This window comes from Calonectris borealis, chromosome 3, assembly GCF_964195595.1.
Source record: "Calonectris borealis chromosome 3, bCalBor7.hap1.2, whole genome shotgun sequence".
In the NCBI taxonomy this organism is placed as follows: domain Eukaryota; kingdom Metazoa; phylum Chordata; class Aves; order Procellariiformes; family Procellariidae; genus Calonectris; species Calonectris borealis.
Window position 1 is genome coordinate 36,945,691 of NC_134314.1, and position 20,418 is coordinate 36,966,108.

General features: G+C 46.1%; 1 protein-coding gene across 1 annotated transcript; it reads right to left on the reverse strand.

Annotated features, from left to right (window-relative positions):
- Positions 1–16,129: 16,129 nt before the first annotated feature.
- HTR1B (5-hydroxytryptamine receptor 1B) lies at positions 16,130–19,635 on the reverse strand. Its single transcript, XM_075145345.1, has 2 exons — positions 18,275–19,635; positions 16,130–17,241 (listed from the first exon to the last, which is right to left on the reverse strand). The coding sequence occupies exon 1, from the start codon at positions 19,475–19,477 to the stop codon at positions 18,338–18,340; it is 1,140 nt and encodes a 379-aa protein (XP_075001446.1). The 5' UTR covers positions 19,478–19,635; the 3' UTR covers positions 16,130–17,241; positions 18,275–18,337.
- Positions 19,636–20,418: the final 783 nt, after the last annotated feature.

Genomic DNA, 20,418 nt, shown 5'->3' on the forward strand with positions numbered 1-20,418 from the left:
ACAATATTCTCTTCTCTGGCTTTGACAAATACCATCTTGCGCTGCTTCTAACCTGTCAGCTGCAAAGTTAATTTTCTTAGCTCATTGTTTTGACTATGCCATTCTTCTCTTTGTATTTTGTAACAACAAACATAAGCTGCTCAGAGTGCTTTCAAGGCTTTGTGACTGATCTATCCTCTGTCATTTAGTGTATTTTCACATTTAAAGGCCACATTCATGTAAACAACCTTACCTCAGATTTCCCCCTCCACACCCCACCTAAATATATCCATTTCAATTATCCATTGATAACTCCAGCCAGATTGCTAGCAACTGGACATCAAAACCCAGCTTGCTTGCTTGGTCTTTTCTGCAGGCTGAAGTGTGGAACCATCTTTTCCACCTCAACTACAAGCCATGTGATACCAGACTGGCCAAGCCAAAGGCTGTGATGAGGATTATTAATGAATGACACGAACGCTTCAGTAGGCCAGTCATAGTATAAATTTACTGATCTAATCTCAAAAAAAACCCCACATATTCCTGACATTTCCAGCTGTGGTACATATTTTCTTGTTGTTGCCCAAAGAAGAGTCAGACGTATTCTTACCTGAGGAGCCTGCTTTGTACCATGCAAGTGAGTGAGAGTTTCACCATTGACCTCAACAGGACTATGATGGATTTATACATTTAAAACCTGGTTTAGTTTTAAAATCTATACCCTAGAGCACTGTGTAAGAAAGGGCAGCCTTTCTGCTAGATTCGGGACTTCCTGACAGTGACAAGTCTTCTCTTGATCACACTTTTACTGACATTTTCTATTGTATGACACATAATAGCCATCGCATTCAACTCCTTGGGATAGGGAAGTCCAGACCTCTCCCAGAGCCAATAACCATCAGATTGTCTCACACTTTAAGTCTTCTCTTATTATTTGTCTTCATTGGAACAAATTCATTCCAGTCATCAGAATTCCATTCCCCTCCACCAGCTATCAGTTTTCAGTATTTTCCCTGGTTTAAACACATGGCATCTTTCCAGTAATACAAATCAAGCCTTCCGTTGACTCAGTCGGAGTAGCTGTTTCTCTAGCTGATAATTACAAAACCAAATGGTGAATGCAAATATGAGACAAAAAGTTAGAATAATCTTATATTAGATGGAAAAAAAATAGGAAAAGCAAGAGCTCCACTGAAAGAGGGTTCTTTAAATAAAATTAAAGTAAGGGTAGATTTAATTTAATGACTGTACAAACATAGAAAGAAAAGGCTGGCCAGGGCTAAATGCAATCAAAGAGAGATCACAAAAAAAGTAAACTGTAAGTATTGATACTAAAAAAAAATAAAAAAATTGTATAAGCCATCTGTTGCTTGCACCTACTCAGAGTTTGATTCATGGGCAGAGGTACATTGAGGCAAATGTTGTCACCCTTTCCTCTCTATATCATGCTCTTCTAGAACATGAATTCTTCACTATAGATTTCTTATCTTCCATAGATCTTCTGTCATACTTTTTGAGGGGGGTCGTAGCAGCTAGGAAAATCTGAGTGCTATGATTGAATTCCAAAACAAGATGTTTTACTCATTGATAAAATATTTCCTCTTTTGGTTTTGGAGTGTGTCTGTAGTCTGGCTGCAATATGTTGTTGTCCAAGTAATTATTTTCAGATACCATCCTGAATGATTCTTTAAACTGTCATTTATTCTTTTTTGCTTTACCAAAAGATAGAAAATATCTTCTTTTTTATTTCTTTCAACCCTCATACTCTGCACAGATTGTTACTAACACTGTTGTTCTATCAATGAGAAGGGAAAGCCTTTCTTTCTGTGGCTCCAATTCCTGAGTTTGGCTCTTCCCAAGAATGCACACTGTGCACCCAGCTGACAACAGGTATGTGGCCATGCAGGTTGTGCAGTGAGGGGGATCTAAATATGATTCTGTCATAGCACTCTGTCATCACTGCTGACTGCAAAAACTGGCACACCAGATCAACAACATTTCAATGGATGGACCTTTGACCTTATACTACTGTGGCCCTTAAAATCTCCACTTGAAATTTGGTCCCCAGCTGGGCTAATCTCTGTGATAATATACAGAAGAGGACTGGACACATCAAAAGATTTTGCAGTCATAATAAATAAAGTGTTGGAGAGAAAGAAGACATATAGAGATCAAAGGTGACATTATGACTCTTACAGTATTCCTCAAAGATGAGATCGGGTGCACAGTTAACCCCAAATGCACCATTACCACAAAGTTACAGGTTACTGTCATGTCTGGTCTCAGTTAAAAGCCATTAAGGAACCCACCAGTCAACTCCCAGCTTTTTACTGCCGGTCAGAGAATTTCACTAGTCATCATTGGTCCCAAGAAGACATTTCTTCCTCTCCTTAATCTTGTAATAAACTGCCACGGAACATAGAATCATAAAGGTTGGAAAAGACCTCTGAGATCATCGAGTCCAACCGTCAACCCAACACCACCATGCCCACTAAACCATGTCCCTAAGCGCCTCATCTACATGTCTTTTAAATACTTCCAGGGATGGTGACTCAACCACTTCCCTGGGCAGCCTGTTCCAAGGCCTGACCGCTCTTTCAGTAAAAAAATTTCTCCTAATATCCAGTCTAAACCTCCCTTGGTGCAACTTGAGGCCATTTCGTCAACATCTATGGGGATTCCTCAACATCTATGGGGATTTACCCTACTGCTCTTTGGATAAGAGAAACGTAATGTCCTGGATAACTCAGCAATTTTTCAAGGTGTCCAGTGCCACAGTTTTAAGATTTGTAACAAGCTGGGGTAAGGAATGCTTTGCTATATGTCAGATGACTAGCCAGATTTATTGCTAGACAAGATTACAGATTAAAAGAAAGTTACTTGAGAAACATAGGTGTTCGGTCATGGAATAAAGTTACAAAAGATAAAATGACAATAGCATCATTAAGACTACACTTAACAATACATGTTCACCATGACTGAATTCAACAGCAGCTATGCTGTACCTCACTTTCTCTTAGATTTAGTTGGAAACTTATCTGCTGCTATTGGATTAAGATGGGATGATTTTGTTATGACAGCTCTTGCGTCTGCCACAGGCCTTCCTTCCCCACACTCACATCCACTTGGGCATGGAAGAGAACAGGACAAAGGCTGAGAACCCCTTTCTGACTCGTCTCAAAGCAGAATGTCTCATCTCTGGAAGAAAGCTTTCCTCCTCTTTGCTTGTGAGTGTTGACACACAATACTGAGGAACAAGGAATTACTTTACTCTCTCCGCACTTCTCCTCCCAAAGTTTCCATGATGAAGATTGCCACTGTATCTCTCAATCAGCACATTCTGCCTGCCTGTTTAACAACCATCTTAAAACACATATGTAAACCAATGAATAAAGGACATATTATAGGTACTATTTCTTTTTAGATCTATTAGTCTTATTCTGAATGAATAAAAATAGGTAGCAATTTGAGTAATGCAGATCCAGCTGCTTTTGGCTGCATGGATTTTCTTCTACCATATCAAGTTGTCTTTGTCTCGCTGTGTACAGTATGATGTTTAATGTATATATATGAAAAATAAGGATCAATGGATGAAGAGGCTTCCTTCTCTAGACTACCCTATTGAATAGGAGTACTCTCGGTGGATTCATGATTCACTAACAGTTTAGTCAAGCACAGAAATCCCAGTGAACTGTCCTTACTTACTGTCTAGATCAAGCAAAGAACTACGCCAGCTCAACACCCAAAGGAGAGTAGCATTTCCAAAGCTAGAGGGAACAGATAACAGTTTTGTCAGGAACCTACAAGGGAGTCAGAACTCTTTCCTGGCTGAGTTGGGGACAAAGCAACTGCTGGGAATGACAGGCACTTGTCTAACTCTAAAGAGTTAGACATGACTGCAGAGTCCAGATCCATGTCCAGAATACAAAGAAAAACTGGGACCTGACACTTCTGAGTTTGACAAAAGGCAAGTGGATCCTCAGCAAGGATGATTGTGAGTCTCCTGGCTGAAATGTGCAGGGTAAGGAAGAGTGTTAAAGCTAATCGAAGTGACCGGTAAGTGTGGAGCTATTTCCTTGCACTTCTGTACAGATGCATTTTTGTAAAGCTTCTTCCACTCTGTTGCCTAATGTTGACATATGTATAGAATCAATCATAGAATCATAGAATCATTAAGGTTGGAAAAGACCTCTAAGATCATCATGTCCAACCGTATAAAAACGCTTATAAACCGTATAAAAAGCGTATAAAAACGCTTCTGTTTATTTTAACTCGACTTGAAGGGTTTTAAAGGTAACTCTTTAATGGCAACACATTTTATCCCTCCAGATTTGACGCTCCTCAAAATCAGGATCCTGGGACACTTTAGGGATGATTTGAGAGCTGGTAACAGAGAAAACGTAGTTAAGAAATCTCTGCAGCATACAGCAAGGTAGAGGAGAGTGCGCGCAGACCCCAGGAGTCCTGAGATAGCATGTGGCACTCACACCTGAAGATCAGTGGCAGTGCTATGGAATTGCAAGCTAGAGGACTGGTGGACTGCTCTGCCTGCTAATGAAGCAGGCCTGAACTTTCCACCACTTTGTGCAGTAAAGATACGGACTTCTGCACGGGTTTGGGTTCTGATTTCACCCGTACTTTGCTGTTTCTCTGCCAGACTGTAGGTAAATCGCCAGCTGCTCTCAGCATCATTTTGCACTGTACCCTGAAACATGGAAAAAGGCAGCTCACAGCAGAGAATTCACTCTGAGGTACACAGAAGAGGGATGTGACAGGAATTGAAAAGAGCACCGTGGGTTCTGAACCTTTAGGTCTGGTCTGCAACAGGCCGGAAAACAACAACATCATCTGAAAGCCAAAAGGATTAAAAATCCTGTCTGTCATTCTATATCATGTTTTCTGCAACTGTGGATGGGGTGGGAGGCTGCAACTGTCATCATCTTTGTTTCTGAAACACTGAGGGCCAAATCATGTGAGTACTCTGATGAATTCCTACTCCCTTGGAAATCGGCTCTTGTAGGACTGACACAAATATGTTCTGAAAAATACAGGATGATAATAATGCTTATTTCCCCAAAGGAAGAAGACTGGTATCATTGTCTTCCTTAACAGAGAGGATCTAAGGCACAGAGTTACTCAGGGACACTTAGCAGGTCAAAACCAACCCAGTCTTTCTTCTGCTCCCGCATCCAGTTGATAGTCCCTCTTGGGGAGCACACTGCTCCAGGGTCCCCGGACACCCAAGGCATGGGGCAGTGCCCATGAGATGGGTGCTGTGGTGGGTGACGTGGACTTGCTGCAGGGGAGGAGCACTGCAAAATACACAGCTTGGGCAACCACTGGGGCTAGCGAAGCCTCGGGTCTCCTTGTGAAGGTGAAGAGTGGTAAAACACGGGGAGCAGAACAAAAATTATTTTCCCTGGGGCAGGAGGTATCAGCAGTTATGTTGAGAGATTGCCTCGCACTGAATTTCAGCATTTCAAGGAAAAATGAAATTCATTAAACATCTTCTTATAGGCAGTGAGGATGGGAAAACGAGCTGTTAAGCTGCTCACAGAGGTCAGGCAATGAAAATGTATTTATCTATCTATTGTTTCTTTTGATGAAAACATCGTAAGATAAGTGTCCAGACAGTCAAACACATGGCTGGTACTAAACATCAGCTGTCCTTCAGACAGGCACCCTGCCCTGCCTCTGCGAGATGCTGACTAAATGAAGGAAAAAGCATTTTTCCCTACCTTCCTTATTCCTGGGCTGCTTGCCAAATCCTTTCCCAAATCCCTGTGCCTCTCTCCCGGGAAACAGGAGCTGGTCGTACCTCTTCCCCAGCAGCAGCGGGAGTCATCTCAGGCACCCCTGCTGACCCAAGGTGGGCTACCATGGCAGGCGGCAGGAGAGCAGCCCCCTCAGTCCCACTCCTGCCCCTGCCAGTGTTTCATAGGACCTTCCCAGCCTTGTGTGGGGCTGCCTGGCTCTGTGAACCAGATCCAGAACTCCAGCAGTCCTGCTGAGCAAAGTGAGCTGGCTGGCCGAGAAGTCACGTCATCCCCTCCGTGGTGTGTAACGTATAGCCCAAGCACAGCTGACGGACGTGTATGACTGGGTTTACTCCTGAAAGTCCACAGCTTTCTGGCCAGAGAGCTGACTGATTTACAGCTGTAATATCACCGTCTACTGGCAGTCAGGGGTCTAAAATCATTCCCAAATAGTGATGGTTGGTCACTAATGGAGTACATGCTCCCTCAGTCAAAGGGAGTGGTATCACCTCCACTGCCTCCAGCAGCCTTTTATGCATTACATGAAAGTAAAATTGCAGTAATCTCAGATATTAAAGGAAATCAATACTTGCCAACATGAACTGAGCAACAGTACTGAAAAACTGTACTTCTTTACTAATCTAGTGGATCAGAGAATGTGAAGTCTTGAGCTAAATGGGTCTTTTCGCCCTGAAAGTTTTCCTTGGGACTTACAAGTGCTCCTGTTGATAAATGCAGGTCCCTCAGATAAAGAGCTACTGCCACATTCAGGCAATCTTTTAAAGGATATATAATTTTCCTTGCTAGTATTGATGCTCCTTTTTGATATTTCTTTCTCAGGTTTGTAAGTCTTTTTTTTTTTAGGAATACATGAGACATTTGGAAAGGGAAGGACATGAAGCTTGGGTTTAAAAAAGGTGGATTTAAAAACTTCAACTTTTCAAACAATTGAAGAGAACAGTAAGGATTACTTCAAAAGCATTAAAAATCTCCACTTTTTTCTTATAAAACTAATATGCAGCTATACAAACCCCAGTGTTGCTCCTCTGCTTAGGAACAACTGCTTCATTAAATGCAATGGGAAACACTGCGTCGTTCTTTCTACTGCCTTTCTAATGATGGGTCTGAATTCTTATCCTTTAAGCAGGAGTATTGTCTCTAGCGAATTCGAGGACTTAATCCATGTACATTACTCAGGCAAAAATCCCATATGTAAAGGAAGTTGAAAGAATGTGAAGAACCTCCTTCTATTAAATGAACTAGTAACCATGCAGCTAAAAAGATTTCCACCAGAAAAAAGTCTGGTGGAATCCCTTCAGGATCTTACCCTAAGCCTGATTAAAGGAAGTCAATTATATCTACTGACAAAACTCTCAGAATATTTTGTGTACTGTAACTGAAGTGTGACTGAAACCTGTCATTCAGGCAGATATCAATTCACTGTTCCTATAGCAAAATGTAAAACTCCCAGTACTATTAACTCTTATTTAATTGAAATAAATACTGCAGTTTAAAAGACTAGTTGGGCAAGAGTAGCCTACAGGGTGTTGACGTCCAACTGTTTTCTGTGGGAGCTGAGTTATAGCAGTGCCAATTTATGAACTAGTGAGAAGGTCTGTGATTTAATTAAAGACAGAAGAGATAAAATCCTTCCTTCATAAATTAAACCTAATGCCCTCTAATTTTGTTAGATGAGGAAGAGAAGTGTGTGAGCCTTCTTTCGTTACAATACGCTGGAGTCTCCAGTTCTGGGAAATTGCAGGATGATTATTTTTTCAAATATTCAGTTGTTCTGTGCGCGTAGAGACCCACTTAATAACCCAGAGTGTCAGGAACTGGGCCCTAGATTTTCAAAGCAGTCTACCAGTTCCAGAAATCTCATTCATTGGATGCCCACTCTGAAAGACCCAAGGTGATCATTCCTTTGAATGCAGTCTTTATTGTACCATTCAGAGTCCATTTTTAGCTGCAACTTAGCACCTAATAGAGGAGTCATGGCCGGGAAACTGCCAGAATAGCTAAGGGTCTTAATTCCTCTCCACCTAATGCAGAAGCAGGGCAGGCTGGGCTGAGGAATCAGCGTTCCTCAGTACAGCTAGAGACAAGAAAAGTGTCAGAAATGCTTCCTCGGGATTTTCAGGCATGGTGGAATCAAACTGAGCAGAACTGCGTTTAGAAATGTGTTGTTTCCTATAATAATGGTTGTACTCTGTGCCTGCTTTCCCTTGCCTTGCTCTTGAGTTGTCCTTGCATGGTACAAAGAAGAAGCCCCAAGCGCCACCTCAGCTACCTCGGTAGCTAGAGTGCAGGATCGCTTGTGTCCATCAGATGCACCCTGACGATACTCTTTGTTTTCCTGAATGTTTTCTAGTTCTACTATGTCATTTCAGAGCCAGTTTGACCTTCTCGTGGTATGCAGGACACAGGAATTTACAAGGTGAAACGATGCTGTCTTCTGCCTTGTTTTCTATACGCAATCTTTTGTCTGCTCTTTCAACTGCAGTTGTTTTCACAGAACTGTGTCCCCAGTGTGTCTAAAAGAAGTCTTTTTGTGATTTCATTGTGCATTCACAGGCAGGATTATTTTTTCCCATGTGTCCTGGTTTCGGCTGGGATAGAGTTAAATTTCTTCCTAGTGCTGTGTTTTGGATTTAGTATGAGAAGAATGTTGATAACACACTGGTGTTTTCAGTTGTTGCTAAGTACCTTGTCAAGGACAACTATCATCTGCTACCAAGCTAGACTGGGAGGGAGCACAGCCAGGACAGCTAGCCCAGCTGGCCAATGGGGTATTCCATACCATGTGACGTCATTCTCAGTATGTGAATGGGAGGCGTGATCCAGGAAGTAGCGATCGCTACTTGGTTATTGGTCAGCGCGGGTGGTGAGCAATTGCATTGTGCATCACTCATTTTGTATATTCTATCATCATCATAATTATTTTCCCTTTTCTGTTCTATTAAACTGTCTTTATCTCAACCCACGAGTTTTTCTCACTCTTACCCTTCCGATTCTCTCCCCGTCCCACTGCAGGGGGGTGGGGAGTGAGCGAGCGGCTGCGTGGTATTTGGCTGCCTGCCAGGTTAAACCACAACACCATGTTACATTATTTTGCCCTTCTCAGTATCGCTTGTCTTTGCTCACTGATTTTGCAGCCTCTCTAGTGAAAATGTTGAGTACTGTATGTCTCATACACATCTGTGGGACTTGGCTGTTGTCCAAGAGGAGGACAGCGCCTCTCACCAAGGATCCTGTGAGGCCCCGAAACACAGACTTTAGAGATCACCTCTTACTCTTATTTGAAAACAAGGAAGTTATTGGTCTCTTGATTTAGTTGTATGTAAATATACTGCTCAGAAGTATACTTAAGTGTGTTAGTACATTGCCCAGGCACCAAGAATTGGCCAGTGCCTTACTGGTAATCTCATAAGGAACTAATGGTAGCTCCTGCTAAAATTTTAGCCAAAGTACAAGTATATAAATGAAAGAGATTGATTAACTTATCATGATGACTCCTTCAATCATCTTTTCCATTATTGTGGAATTTGTCAAAGAGCAGAAAGCTTGCACAAAGGCACTTCAGATCTAGCTGTCTGATATAGACGATCTACACTTGGGGTATGCAAGATCTCACTCTGACCTGACACACAAAGACCGTTATTCTTCAAGGTCCCAAAACAGAGAATAGCTCTGAAATACTCGTTTGTGAGCTGTTGAAGATTGCTTAGTGGCCATCTAAATAATCACGCTTTGTCTATGGTGTCTATACATTCATTCAGCATGAAGACTCCACAACAGATTTTTTTTATGCTCTTGCTATGTTTTGGTAGGTAGTTTCTGAAATTCTAATTAGTTCAACCTATATTAGACATCTAGTCTTCTGACATCTGGAACAGTGGCTGCCAGCTATTTCCCTTCTCATTTTTTCCTGAAAGAGATAAAATGTTAGGTTACATGTTAAAAAGCTCATCTGCACCCCTACAAAGGATCACAGAGACAACGGCAGGCGGAGGAAGCCGAATAATACCCTCCCTCAGCTCCTCCCAGACCCATCACAGAGGGGCCAAAGGGCCATCACAGGCCCATCTCCACAAGCCCAGAGGAGCACAGAGGCACAACGGCAGGTGGTTCTGGGGGACATAAATTAAGGACTCAGAAGAAGGTATAGCCTGTCTGGGTCCTTCCCAGAGTTGTCCCAGGGGAGCCTCAGACCCTGTGTCCAGGCATGAAACCCATCACGATGAGTCAACAGGAGCACCTTTCAGACGGCGGGGATATTACTACCTAGGGGTATGGGACACATTATGAGATGCAAGGGAAGGGCATTTGGGAATAGCACAAGACTTACAGTGGGATCTTTAGTGGAGGAACCAAAGGTGAGGAAAGGGAGGGCTCAAAGTCTTTTGGGGATGAACAAGTGTAGGAACAAATGACATGATTGAGTGATAAAGGGATAAAAAGGGCTGGCCCTGCGTAAACAAGGGCTGGTTGCTGTGGTTGCCTGGCCATACCCTGTGCCTGATCAGTGCAGCCTGTTGCGTCTTCTCATTAAACTCTGTTTCTAACGCTTCTCTTGGGTGGGAGGGGCTGCATGTCTGTGGTGCAAAAACTGGAGAGACCAGCACGAGTGGGTGTGTGATCGCTCGCGAAGATCAAGCCAGCGTAGCCGGAGAGTGAAGTGCCCAGGGAGCCAAGCGCGTGTGTGTGTGTCTGCGTGCATGCGCGCGCTACTATGGCATCCTTAATGGGTGTATGCGCATGCATGCACGCATGCGTGGCTCTGTGTGTGTGTGTGCAATGATCTGTACCAGCAGCTGGAGTGGGGCTACAGCATTGGGGGCTCACATGCCCAGATACAAACAACTGTGGACACTGGGATCCAGTGCCTGAGCCCAGCTGCTGGAGAGATCCACCTTGGACATATGTATAGATATATACATTCTTACCAGTGGACCTCCATCCTGATTAGCCAGCGAGGTGAGCACTATGAGGCCATTGGTGCTGTTTGTGTTAAAGTGAGCACTGAGTGTGTCTGTCTGTGTTGATTTGTGTGGCTGGTAACGTGTATATATGTGTTGCACATGTGTATGCATGTACCTGGGAATACGTGCTCAGCCTCACCACTGGTTGGACCTGGGGCACGGAGTTGTGCAGCCTCACCTCTACCAGGCTACTGGATTTGGCTCCCTTAATACAGTCCTCCCAGTAGCCGGATCCACAACCATGTGGCTCCTACGTCAGAGCTGCCCTGAGCCAGGGCCACCAGCCCCAGGGGAGAAAGAGCCCATGGGGGCCCCGGGGAACGCGGGTTCCTTCACCATCTCTTACCTATAAATTACTCCTGAAGCTCTCCTTGCCCTTTGCTCCCTGACAGATCCTTTGAATCTTTCTAGACTCAACTAAATGCAGAGTTTTTGTATGTCCTTTGTGGGTCAGAGAGACCCATCCCAGTACAAGCTCAGCACTGATGCTTTCCTTCTGCTGCCCAAACACCTGGCTGTTTTGTATGTCTGCACTGATTTATGGTCCAGCTTATGTCATATCTGTGTTCTTCAAACCTACAGTAGATTTTTCTGGGAACCGAGTTCAGGGAAGGACAGCCTTCTCCTGTAGATAGGAAGCAGGAACCTTGCTTGCTTTCACACTAATTCTCTTAAATGTACTGATGCTAATATTGCTTTTGAAAACAATGTTTCTCATCATTTCAGGGACTGGATTTTAGACGTCTGGGTCCAAATGAGATTCATGTTCTAAACGCAGCGTGAGGCTAGAAAAGAGCACAAAGTAATTGAAATCTGAAATCTACAGGAAGAGAGTGAATGAGCTTGGGAAGTGTGTGCCTTAATATAAAAGCAGGTATAAATGTATTAACAAATGTTAATTTGAACATATCTGGGAATATCAAGATTCTTATAAATGGTATTATAAAACTAATATTAGGATAGTGGGACCCCTGAGGTATCTGGATGGAAGGAACCTTCTTATTTAATTTCCACTTCTCTGAATTCTGGAAATGTATTTATTATTTTTGCCTTGTTCTACCCTAACCATGTTCCTGAAATCTAATGTAACCTCACTAATGCCTAAATTTTCCAGATCTTGTTTTTTCCTGTTATTCTAGTTTTTGCTTTGGTTCTGTGTAAGGAAAGAAATGCCGAAAAGGGGTTATTTTACATAATCATCCCCTGTTTCTGTCTATTCTATTTTTCTACGACCATTCAGCCTAAAAGACAGAACATATGATTACTCAGTGAAAACCCTGCAGCCATGAACTCTGTTTGTTTTGTAGCCTTCAAAGTATTATTTGTATAAAGACAATAAAAAAGTCTTGTTCCTTTATAAGGATGACTGGAGGGAGTTTGATCTCTGAGAAGAACAGCAAAGATTTTCTTTCTCCAGCTCTTGAAAATGACTCAGTAAGAGATTTTGATCTCTATATTGTAAATTTGATATCCTGTGGATCTCCTCTTCACTTCACCTATTGAGTTGCCTGTAATATTACATCTTTCAAGCTTAATACGTGATTGATTAAAAAGCCTCATTTTCTGCTTGCTTTTCTATATGATCATTCTGGGCTTAAATGTTTCATGCTCATTATTGTTACCAGCCAGACTCACTGCTGTAGGAGAGTTCACTTAAACTGCGTCTGTGTTTTGGTTTAGGTACTAATTGTTGGAATATGTACAAAAACTCTTAATATGAACCACAAACCTTTCTGTCCTGATGTAGACAGGTTTTTAAGGATATATCTCAAATATGTGTGGTTCCCTAAAGACAAAAAGGTTCCCAACATAAGAAAAGAGGTTAGGATCTACTTTATTGAATAAATGCACACCTGTAATTTTCCTACATGTCTCTGGGTATGGTTCTTCTCTCTGAAACTGTTTGCTCACCTGTCTGCTGGGGTCCTGAGACCCAGGAATAGTAATCCTGGGTTTTCTTCCTTACACCTAGGTCAAGGCTTGGAGATTTTGGACTACTTCCTTGCCCTCTTTCTTTGCTACAGGCTCTCTTTGGTGGAGAAACCCGTTCTTCAATCCCTGCTACATTTCAATTTGAATGGGATTTCACCATTTGAATATAGAATTGCCCTCAGCCACGCTGCTCAGCCTTATTTGCTGCTGCAAATCATCATGCTTGTTCTCCAATGTTGCTACTAGTTTTTTTCACTTGATTCCCTGAAAGAACAGCTTTAGACTGATCTGGATTTTCAGGTAAAAGTGCTTACTTCTGACAATATCCAGTCCTTCCTGATCAAGAGAGCATGGGAGCAGCAACTGTGAATCAGAAAGCCATGGGAGTGCTCTGCTAATGGAAGGCAGATTGGCTTTTTGCAGGCAGGGGCGGAGGAGGGTGGAAATCGGCTGCTCCAAATGGAGTATTAACCATCATCCCTACTCTACATGGCCCTGCTGGAGGCTAAAGGCCAGGCCAGCTTCCTCAAACGCTGTGGCAGTGAATATGGTATAAATGTCCAGAGAATTAGTTGAAATCCCTTTTGTCCCATGGAGCCTTGGCACATTAAAGGGATTTTCTTTTTCTTACGTATGCAGAAGAGGTAGAACTTTGTAGGCTGCTGCACAGCATGTTCATTGCAAGGGATTTCCCCTCTCAATTTCTATATTCTGTGACTGTGTTTTATTAAGGGGAAGAGAAATGCCTTTTCCTAAATACTAGGAAAATAGTACAGCTATGGGGCTGGAAACAGCTGCTCCTACAACTCCAGCTGCTCTTGTACAGTCATATGTCTCACAGCACTTGCAGTCAGCAACACTACCATGCACATATCCCTTACCATGAAATGTGGGAAGCATGGGGTTTGCAAATATGTGCTTGTCCTGATTTCGGCTGGGATTGAGTTAACTTTCTTCCTAGTAGCTGATATAGTGCTGTGTTTTGGATTTAGTATGAGAATAATGTTGATAACACACTGATGTTTTAGTTGTTGCTAAGTCGTGTTTACGCTAGTCAAGCACTTTTCAGCTTCCCATGCTCTGTCAGGTGCACAAGAATCTGGGAGGGAGCATAGCCAGGACAGCTGACCCAACTGGCCAACAGGGTATTCCATACCATATGACATCATGCTCAGCATATAAATAGGGGGGAGTTGGTTGGGGGGACAGCGATCGCTGCTTGGGGACTGGCTGGGCATCAGTCTGCGGGTGGTGAGCAATTGCATCATGCGTCACTTGCTTTGTATGTTCCTTTATTATTATTATTATTATTATTATTATTATTGCTACTGCTACTACTATTTTACTTTATTTTATTTCAATTATTAAACTGTTCTTATCTCAACCCATGAGTTTTTCTCACTTTTACTCTCCTGATTCTCTCCTCCATCCCACCGGAGGCAGGGGGAGTGAGCAACTGTGTGGTGTTTAGTTGCTTAAACTACGACAGTGGTTAAACCACGACAGTGATCAACTTCAAACCTCAGTGCCCACCAGAGATTTGTCTCAACAACATCATTTGACAATGTTTGAACCCAAGGCAACAAACAAATAGATAAAAGGAAGGCATGCTGCTTCTGTAATGAAAGACTGAAACAGCATGGGCTTAAGCACGTTTGGAGTTTACCTGCAGGGTCATGAAGAGGCTCTCGTGACAAAATAACACCAAGAGGCAAGGTGCTCTGAGCCCCTTCCGCGGGAAGACACAGGGTGGACGGAAAGGACAGCCTCTCCTACTGAAAATTTCAGATGCTCCATCCTTCCAGAGGCAGAGTCCAAGTGACCAGGCACAGCAAGGGAATGGAAAGGCAGGAGGGCAACGTCCTCAGACCTCTCCAGAGAGTCAAAACTTTACTGCCGCATCCCTAACATCTTTCAAAACCTAGGTTGAACCAGGACACGCTCTGCCAGTCACAAAGAAGTGAAGCTCACATGGGCCACCCTTCCTGTCCTAAAACACACTACATGAATCTTGGAACATTTTACATATTTATATTTTCCAGCACTGAGTGATGTTTGCCCTGCATTTCTTCTCTTTCACGGCGAACACATGCATGTCCTCACTCTACCTATCTCCCTGTGGAAACCATTTTCTGAACTAGATGAGGCTGCTCAGCTAGCGCAAGGCCTTCAACTAGCAGATATCTCAGCAGGGCTCCGGTTAGCTTCCTCCCCTCTGGCCCCAAGGCACTCAGCGCAGCTTTCACACCAACTGTCTTCCCACCAGCAAGCATGGTTATCTGAGATGTTTGTTTGTGCAGAAAGTTCAGAGCCTTGGCATAAACTTGGAAGGATAATTTCTTGATGAATTAGCTTCACCGCTTCTCAGCAAAATCCTCACATCACAACAGGGAGCTGGGAGTATTTGCTGCCAGTTGCTGAAGATGAACGTATACTCCAGCAGTGTGAGGACCGGGAAGGTCCAACTCCTGAACCTCATGCTCTCCAAGTCACGTAACTTTGTAAAACTGACAGAAGTCTCAAGTCTCTGTAGAAATGCTGAAAATACTCATTTTACAGTCTAATTTTCAATTTTTTAGACATATAAGAAGCCTGGTGATTTCACTGAGAATTTGGGGTAAACAAAATTCATTTTACAAGATTGGAAAATGACAAACGAGAATAGGTTAAGCTGTCTTCCTTGCTTTCTTTCACCCCATGTATGCAAAAAAATGAAATTTAGAAGGAATATAAGCACTTCAATCAAATAAGATAGTGTTTTAGAAAATTCCTCTAATCACATTTGTCTTTAATAATTTCGGAGGTTACTTTCCAGAAGCATAGTATAGTAGTTCTCTTTTTGAGAGGTATGCAATTTTGAGGCAAGTCTTCTGGATTTCTTCAAATTACTGAGAATGTTTTTTTTTTCCACTACTTTCATTTGTATCTTGCAGACTTCTTTCGTGCCCATGACCACATCTGCCTCTTTACAGTTAAAGTAAAGAAACTCCTCTGGGAGTTTCAGAGGCACAGCGGGTCAGGTTCTTTCTTTACTATTCAATTAAGTAAATAAAACGTTATTACTTGAATGACTCTCTGAAGAATAACTGGTAGCTAAATCATGTAAGATTTTTCCAGTCATTGTAACAGCCCCCATCTAGAATACATACATACAGTTTTAAAAGGACATTGATTACCGTATAACCAACTGCTAAATTAAGTTTTGTTTGCTTTTAATGGAGTAAGAAAAATATGTGTGAAAAAACACGTAAAAATTTAATCTGGGATTATACAAAAATAGTAAGAATTATACCTAACAGTACTGGTTAGGATGAAAGCAAAGCTGCCTGTTAAAAATCTGACTACTGATCGAATTTCAGCCTTCATCAATTGCTTTCTTGAGTGACTCATCAAATCAGCGTTACCTAAAAAGTCAATATTGAGAAACCAAGTAAACCAATAAATACTCCTTTCAGTCACACAATTGCTACCAAACACTCCTGAGAACACAGTAAAGCGTTTTATTGTTTATGCTCATTTTCATTTACACATAGGAGGAACAATCAATGCAGTTCTATCACAGCGGGTGGACCATATCCTGAAACTCTAACTTTGACTGCTGAATATGCGTAGACCTGTCTTAAGGTCTGATCAGGAAAAAAAAAAAGAAAAAATATAAGGGGGAAGTAGGGAGGAGAGTAATTTCACTAACATTAGTTAATTCATGATTCATGGGTATTTATTTTGCAGGTGATATAGCTCTTCTGAAAGAGCAAACTGCTTCACTTCTTTACAAAATACACTAAATAATGTAATTACTTAGAGAATTCTAAATTTCGCAGTGGTTCATGCGGTAAGGGTGTGCAACTGACACAAAATGGAAAACATGGTTACAACATCAAACTGCTACTTCTATTCCGAGCTGATTTATGGAAAAGGTCATTGGACTTCTTGTTTTCTGCTCTGGAGTTACGGAGTAGAAGCAAGAAGTATTTACTTTATAAAGGCAACTATGAGGACAGACTATAGATATGCAGTGCAGTTGAACAGGTCTACAACTCTGGCTTCTACAGCATTTGCTATTGTTCTGAAATACAAATATAACTTTTGCACACCGTCACTTCTCACACATGTTCAGCTGAAGGAGTCATTTACAGAATTTACTGCAATGCTCCTATTTTAAATGCTGCTTTTTTCTCCTCTTGGCCTCATACGTGAAGGAAGCAACTCTTTCCACTGAAAGAAAGAAATTACAGGTGTGCAGAAGTACAACTATGCTACCAACACAGACAGAGACAACTGTGCTCTTGTGCACACCCCTACAACCGGCCGGAGAACAAATTAAGAAGTTAAGCCTGCAAAATAAATGGAGTTTACTCTCAAACTTTTTCTTCAGTCCAGATGAATTATAGACCTTGATTCGAGGCTGCCCTCTTTTTTTGCAACTGATCTGCGTGACTATTGGAACAGCATCTCTGCCAGAGTCATTACACTGAAATGCAGAGCTGAGCAGTTTGGTGGCAGTATGTATTGACGTTTTTGCAGCATCATGAGTCTGGCAACTGGGCTTGGGGAAGTTTCAAGCAGTGGGTCTTTACAATAGCAACTTGATTCTGCAGACAAAAAGCAAAAGATTGGCAGAATTATTAAAGTATCACAATAAAGGCAAGTGTGTATTCTGCAGAACGTGGCGCTGAGTTTAGCTATTAGCTGGCAACCACTTTTGTCAGAGGCGCAGAAAGGCACAGCTTTTCCGCGTGTGAGAGAACCATAGAGGTGTCGAGCCTTTCACGGCGGCTAAAAGGCAGCTTTCCTCTCAGGATGCCAGCTCCCAGCCGGCTCCGCTCCCAGCAGGAGCAGCCGGAGCCGTAAGGAGGCCAGAAAGTAGGCTGAACTTCACAAGCAGCCTCGCTCCGGGGCCTATCCTACCTTCCTTCCTTTCCAAAAAAAAAAAACCCCAACCAGACGCTGGCACCGGGGCTACATCCGACTCCCTGCCAAGGGGGTTGCATCCCCGGCTGCCTCGCCATGCCTCCAGCTGCCGGCGGGGGCCGAGAGGCGGCACCGGGGAACGCCGCGGCGGCGGGGGGGGCTGCCCGGCCCGGCCGTGCCCGGCCCGGCCAGTGTCCGGCCCGCCACTCCCCGGGGAGCTCGGCAGCCGGGTTGGAAAGCAAGTGCCGTTTAGCACTAATTGGTCTACACAGGGGCATTAGCACACGAAATGGCGGCAGACTGGTTTAATAGGTGGAATAAAGCGCAGATTGCCGTGAGTCACTCCCTGCGAGCTGGGGGACGACGACACACACTGTGAAATGTCAGGAGCGTGCAGCATCGCCGCTGTTCGCCGCCACTTGCAACGGGGCTGAACACCAGCCAAGGGGAATGCCGTACCGTGCCGTCCCGACCCACGGCACGGCTCGGCACGGCTCGGCACGGCTCGGCTCGCAGGGAGCCTTGCCCGGCGCTCCCGCCTCCCGCCCGCGGGGCTCGCCCCCACCCCTCCGAACGGGCTAGAAGCAGTCGGTCCAGCCCGAGACGGGACGGAAAAGCTATTTGTGGGGTCGTACGTCCTCCCCCCACTCCCGTCCCACCCCCCCGCCCCCAGCATCGCCGCTCGCCGCGGCGGGCCCGCGGGAGCGCACCTACCTGTGGCGTCGGGCACGGGCGTGCATGGGGGCAGCGCCGGAGAACACATCGCATTCAAAATTTTCAGCTTGTGCATCGGAAACGTATGAGTTTGTGGAAAGCTTGTTTGAAGTCTTCGTTAGACATAGTATAGATGATGGGGTTGATGAGGGAGTTGAGATATCCAAGCCACGTGAAAAAGTCAAAGATGGCCATGTGGAACCAGCAAGCGTCCTTGCAAATAGGCAACACCAGGCTGATGATGAAAAAGGGCAGCCAACAGACGATGAAGGCTCCTAAAATAATCCCTAAAGTCTTTGTAGCCTTCCGCTCTCTAGCGGCCGTGAGCTTCTTTTTCTCCAGCAGGGCATCCGAGACCTTCACCTTCACCTGGTTCATGTACACAGGAGAACCCGTTTCGCTGGAGCCCTCGGGGGCCTTGGAGTTTATGGACGTGACGGAGGAGGACGACCCCGGGGAGTCTGTGATTAACTGAGCCCGCGTTAGTCTTTTACCTGCTTTCTTTGGCGTCTGCTTCAAAATCCGCGATCTGGCTTCCACGTAGATCCTCCCGTAGAGGGCTATCAGCAGCAGAGTGGGGAAGTAGAAGGCTCCCACCGTGGAGTACACGGTGTAGAGGACATGGTCCGTGTTCACTACACAGTGAGAGACTTCCTCGGCCTTCGCCTGCCGCCAAAACAAAGGGGGCATGGAGATGCAGATGGAGAAGACCCACACCAGAGCGATCATGCCCGCTGCCCGCTTGGGAGTCCGTTTCGTGGAGTACTCGACGGCGTCGGTGATCGCCCAGTAGCGGTCCAGGGCGATGACACAGAGATGCAGGATGGACGCCGTGCAACAGGTGATGTCCGAGGACAGCCAGATATCGCAGACGATCTGGCCCAGCGTCCACTTGCCGGTCACAGTGTACATGGTGCTGATGGGCATGACGAGGATGGAGACGAGGAGGTCGGTGACGGCCAGCGAGGCGATGAGATAGTTGGCCGGCGTGTGGAGTTTCCTCGTCTGGTAGACCGTGGCGATGACAAAGGCGTTGGAGAGCACCGTGGCCAGGGTGACGAGCGCCAGGACGACGGCGAGCACGATCTTCCCGGAGAGGGGGGTGGCATCTTGGTAGATCCCTTCCTCGGCGCTGCAGTTTCGGCCGTGGTAAGAGTCGTTGGCGGGGAGCAGCGGCGCCTGGCAGGGGCCGGCCGGCTCCATCCCTCCGCGGCCGCCGCCCCCGCAGACGGCGGGGCGCGGCGCGGCGCGGCACGGCACGGCGGGGCCGCTACCCCGGCAGGACCCCGTCGGCGCCGGAGGAGGGCTGCAGCATCCCCGCGCCGGCACCACCTCCCGCCCACCCTTCCGGGAGCACCGAGCGGGCTCCGCGGAGGCTCACTCCCCGCGGGCGAGGGAGCAGGGCAAACCGGGGGCCAGCCGTGCCCGCTCGCCCCGCCAGCTCATTGCCCTGCCGCCTCCCCGCGGAGCGCGGCGAGCCCCGGGCATGAGGCTCCCGCCCCGGTCGCCCCTAGGCGCAGCCCCGCCGCCAGCGGCTCCGCACCGCGTCTCGACGGGCGCAGCGGCAGCGGCGGCGCCGCATGCCCGCGGGCGGCGGCCTCGCCCCCCGGGCTGCGGGCGCGACGGCGCGGCCGCGGCGGCGGGGGCTGCGAGGGCAGCGGAGCCGCCTCGCCGGACCCTGCCTTCACACGCAGCCCGCCGCAGCAAGTTTGCAGCTGCCGCCGCGGGTGCGGGAAGAGCAGGAGGAGGAAGAGGAGGGTCCGCGGGAGGCAAGGGGGGAGACCACCGCCCATGGCGCCCCGCCGCGGGCCATGCTGTCAGGGCCCGGCCTCGGCCCAGCGCCGGCAGCCGCGGGCAGGGGCCGGTGTGAGGGAGCGGCGAGCAGCCGCCGCCCCTTATATAGCGGGCGGCGCGGCGCGGCTCCGTCGGCACCGAGCAACCGGTACCGCTCCCGGGCGGGCTGCCCGCCTGCCCGCGGAGGAGGAGCCGCCGCCTCCCTCGGCCCTCCCTCCCGCACCCACCCGCCGTCCCACGGGGGGGCCCGGCCCGCCCCGGCCCCGCGCACCGCCCTACCGCCGTCCCCCCGCCCCTGCCCCACAGGCGTCGGGAGGAGCCCGGGCTCGCCCCCGCCCCAGCCCCCCCTC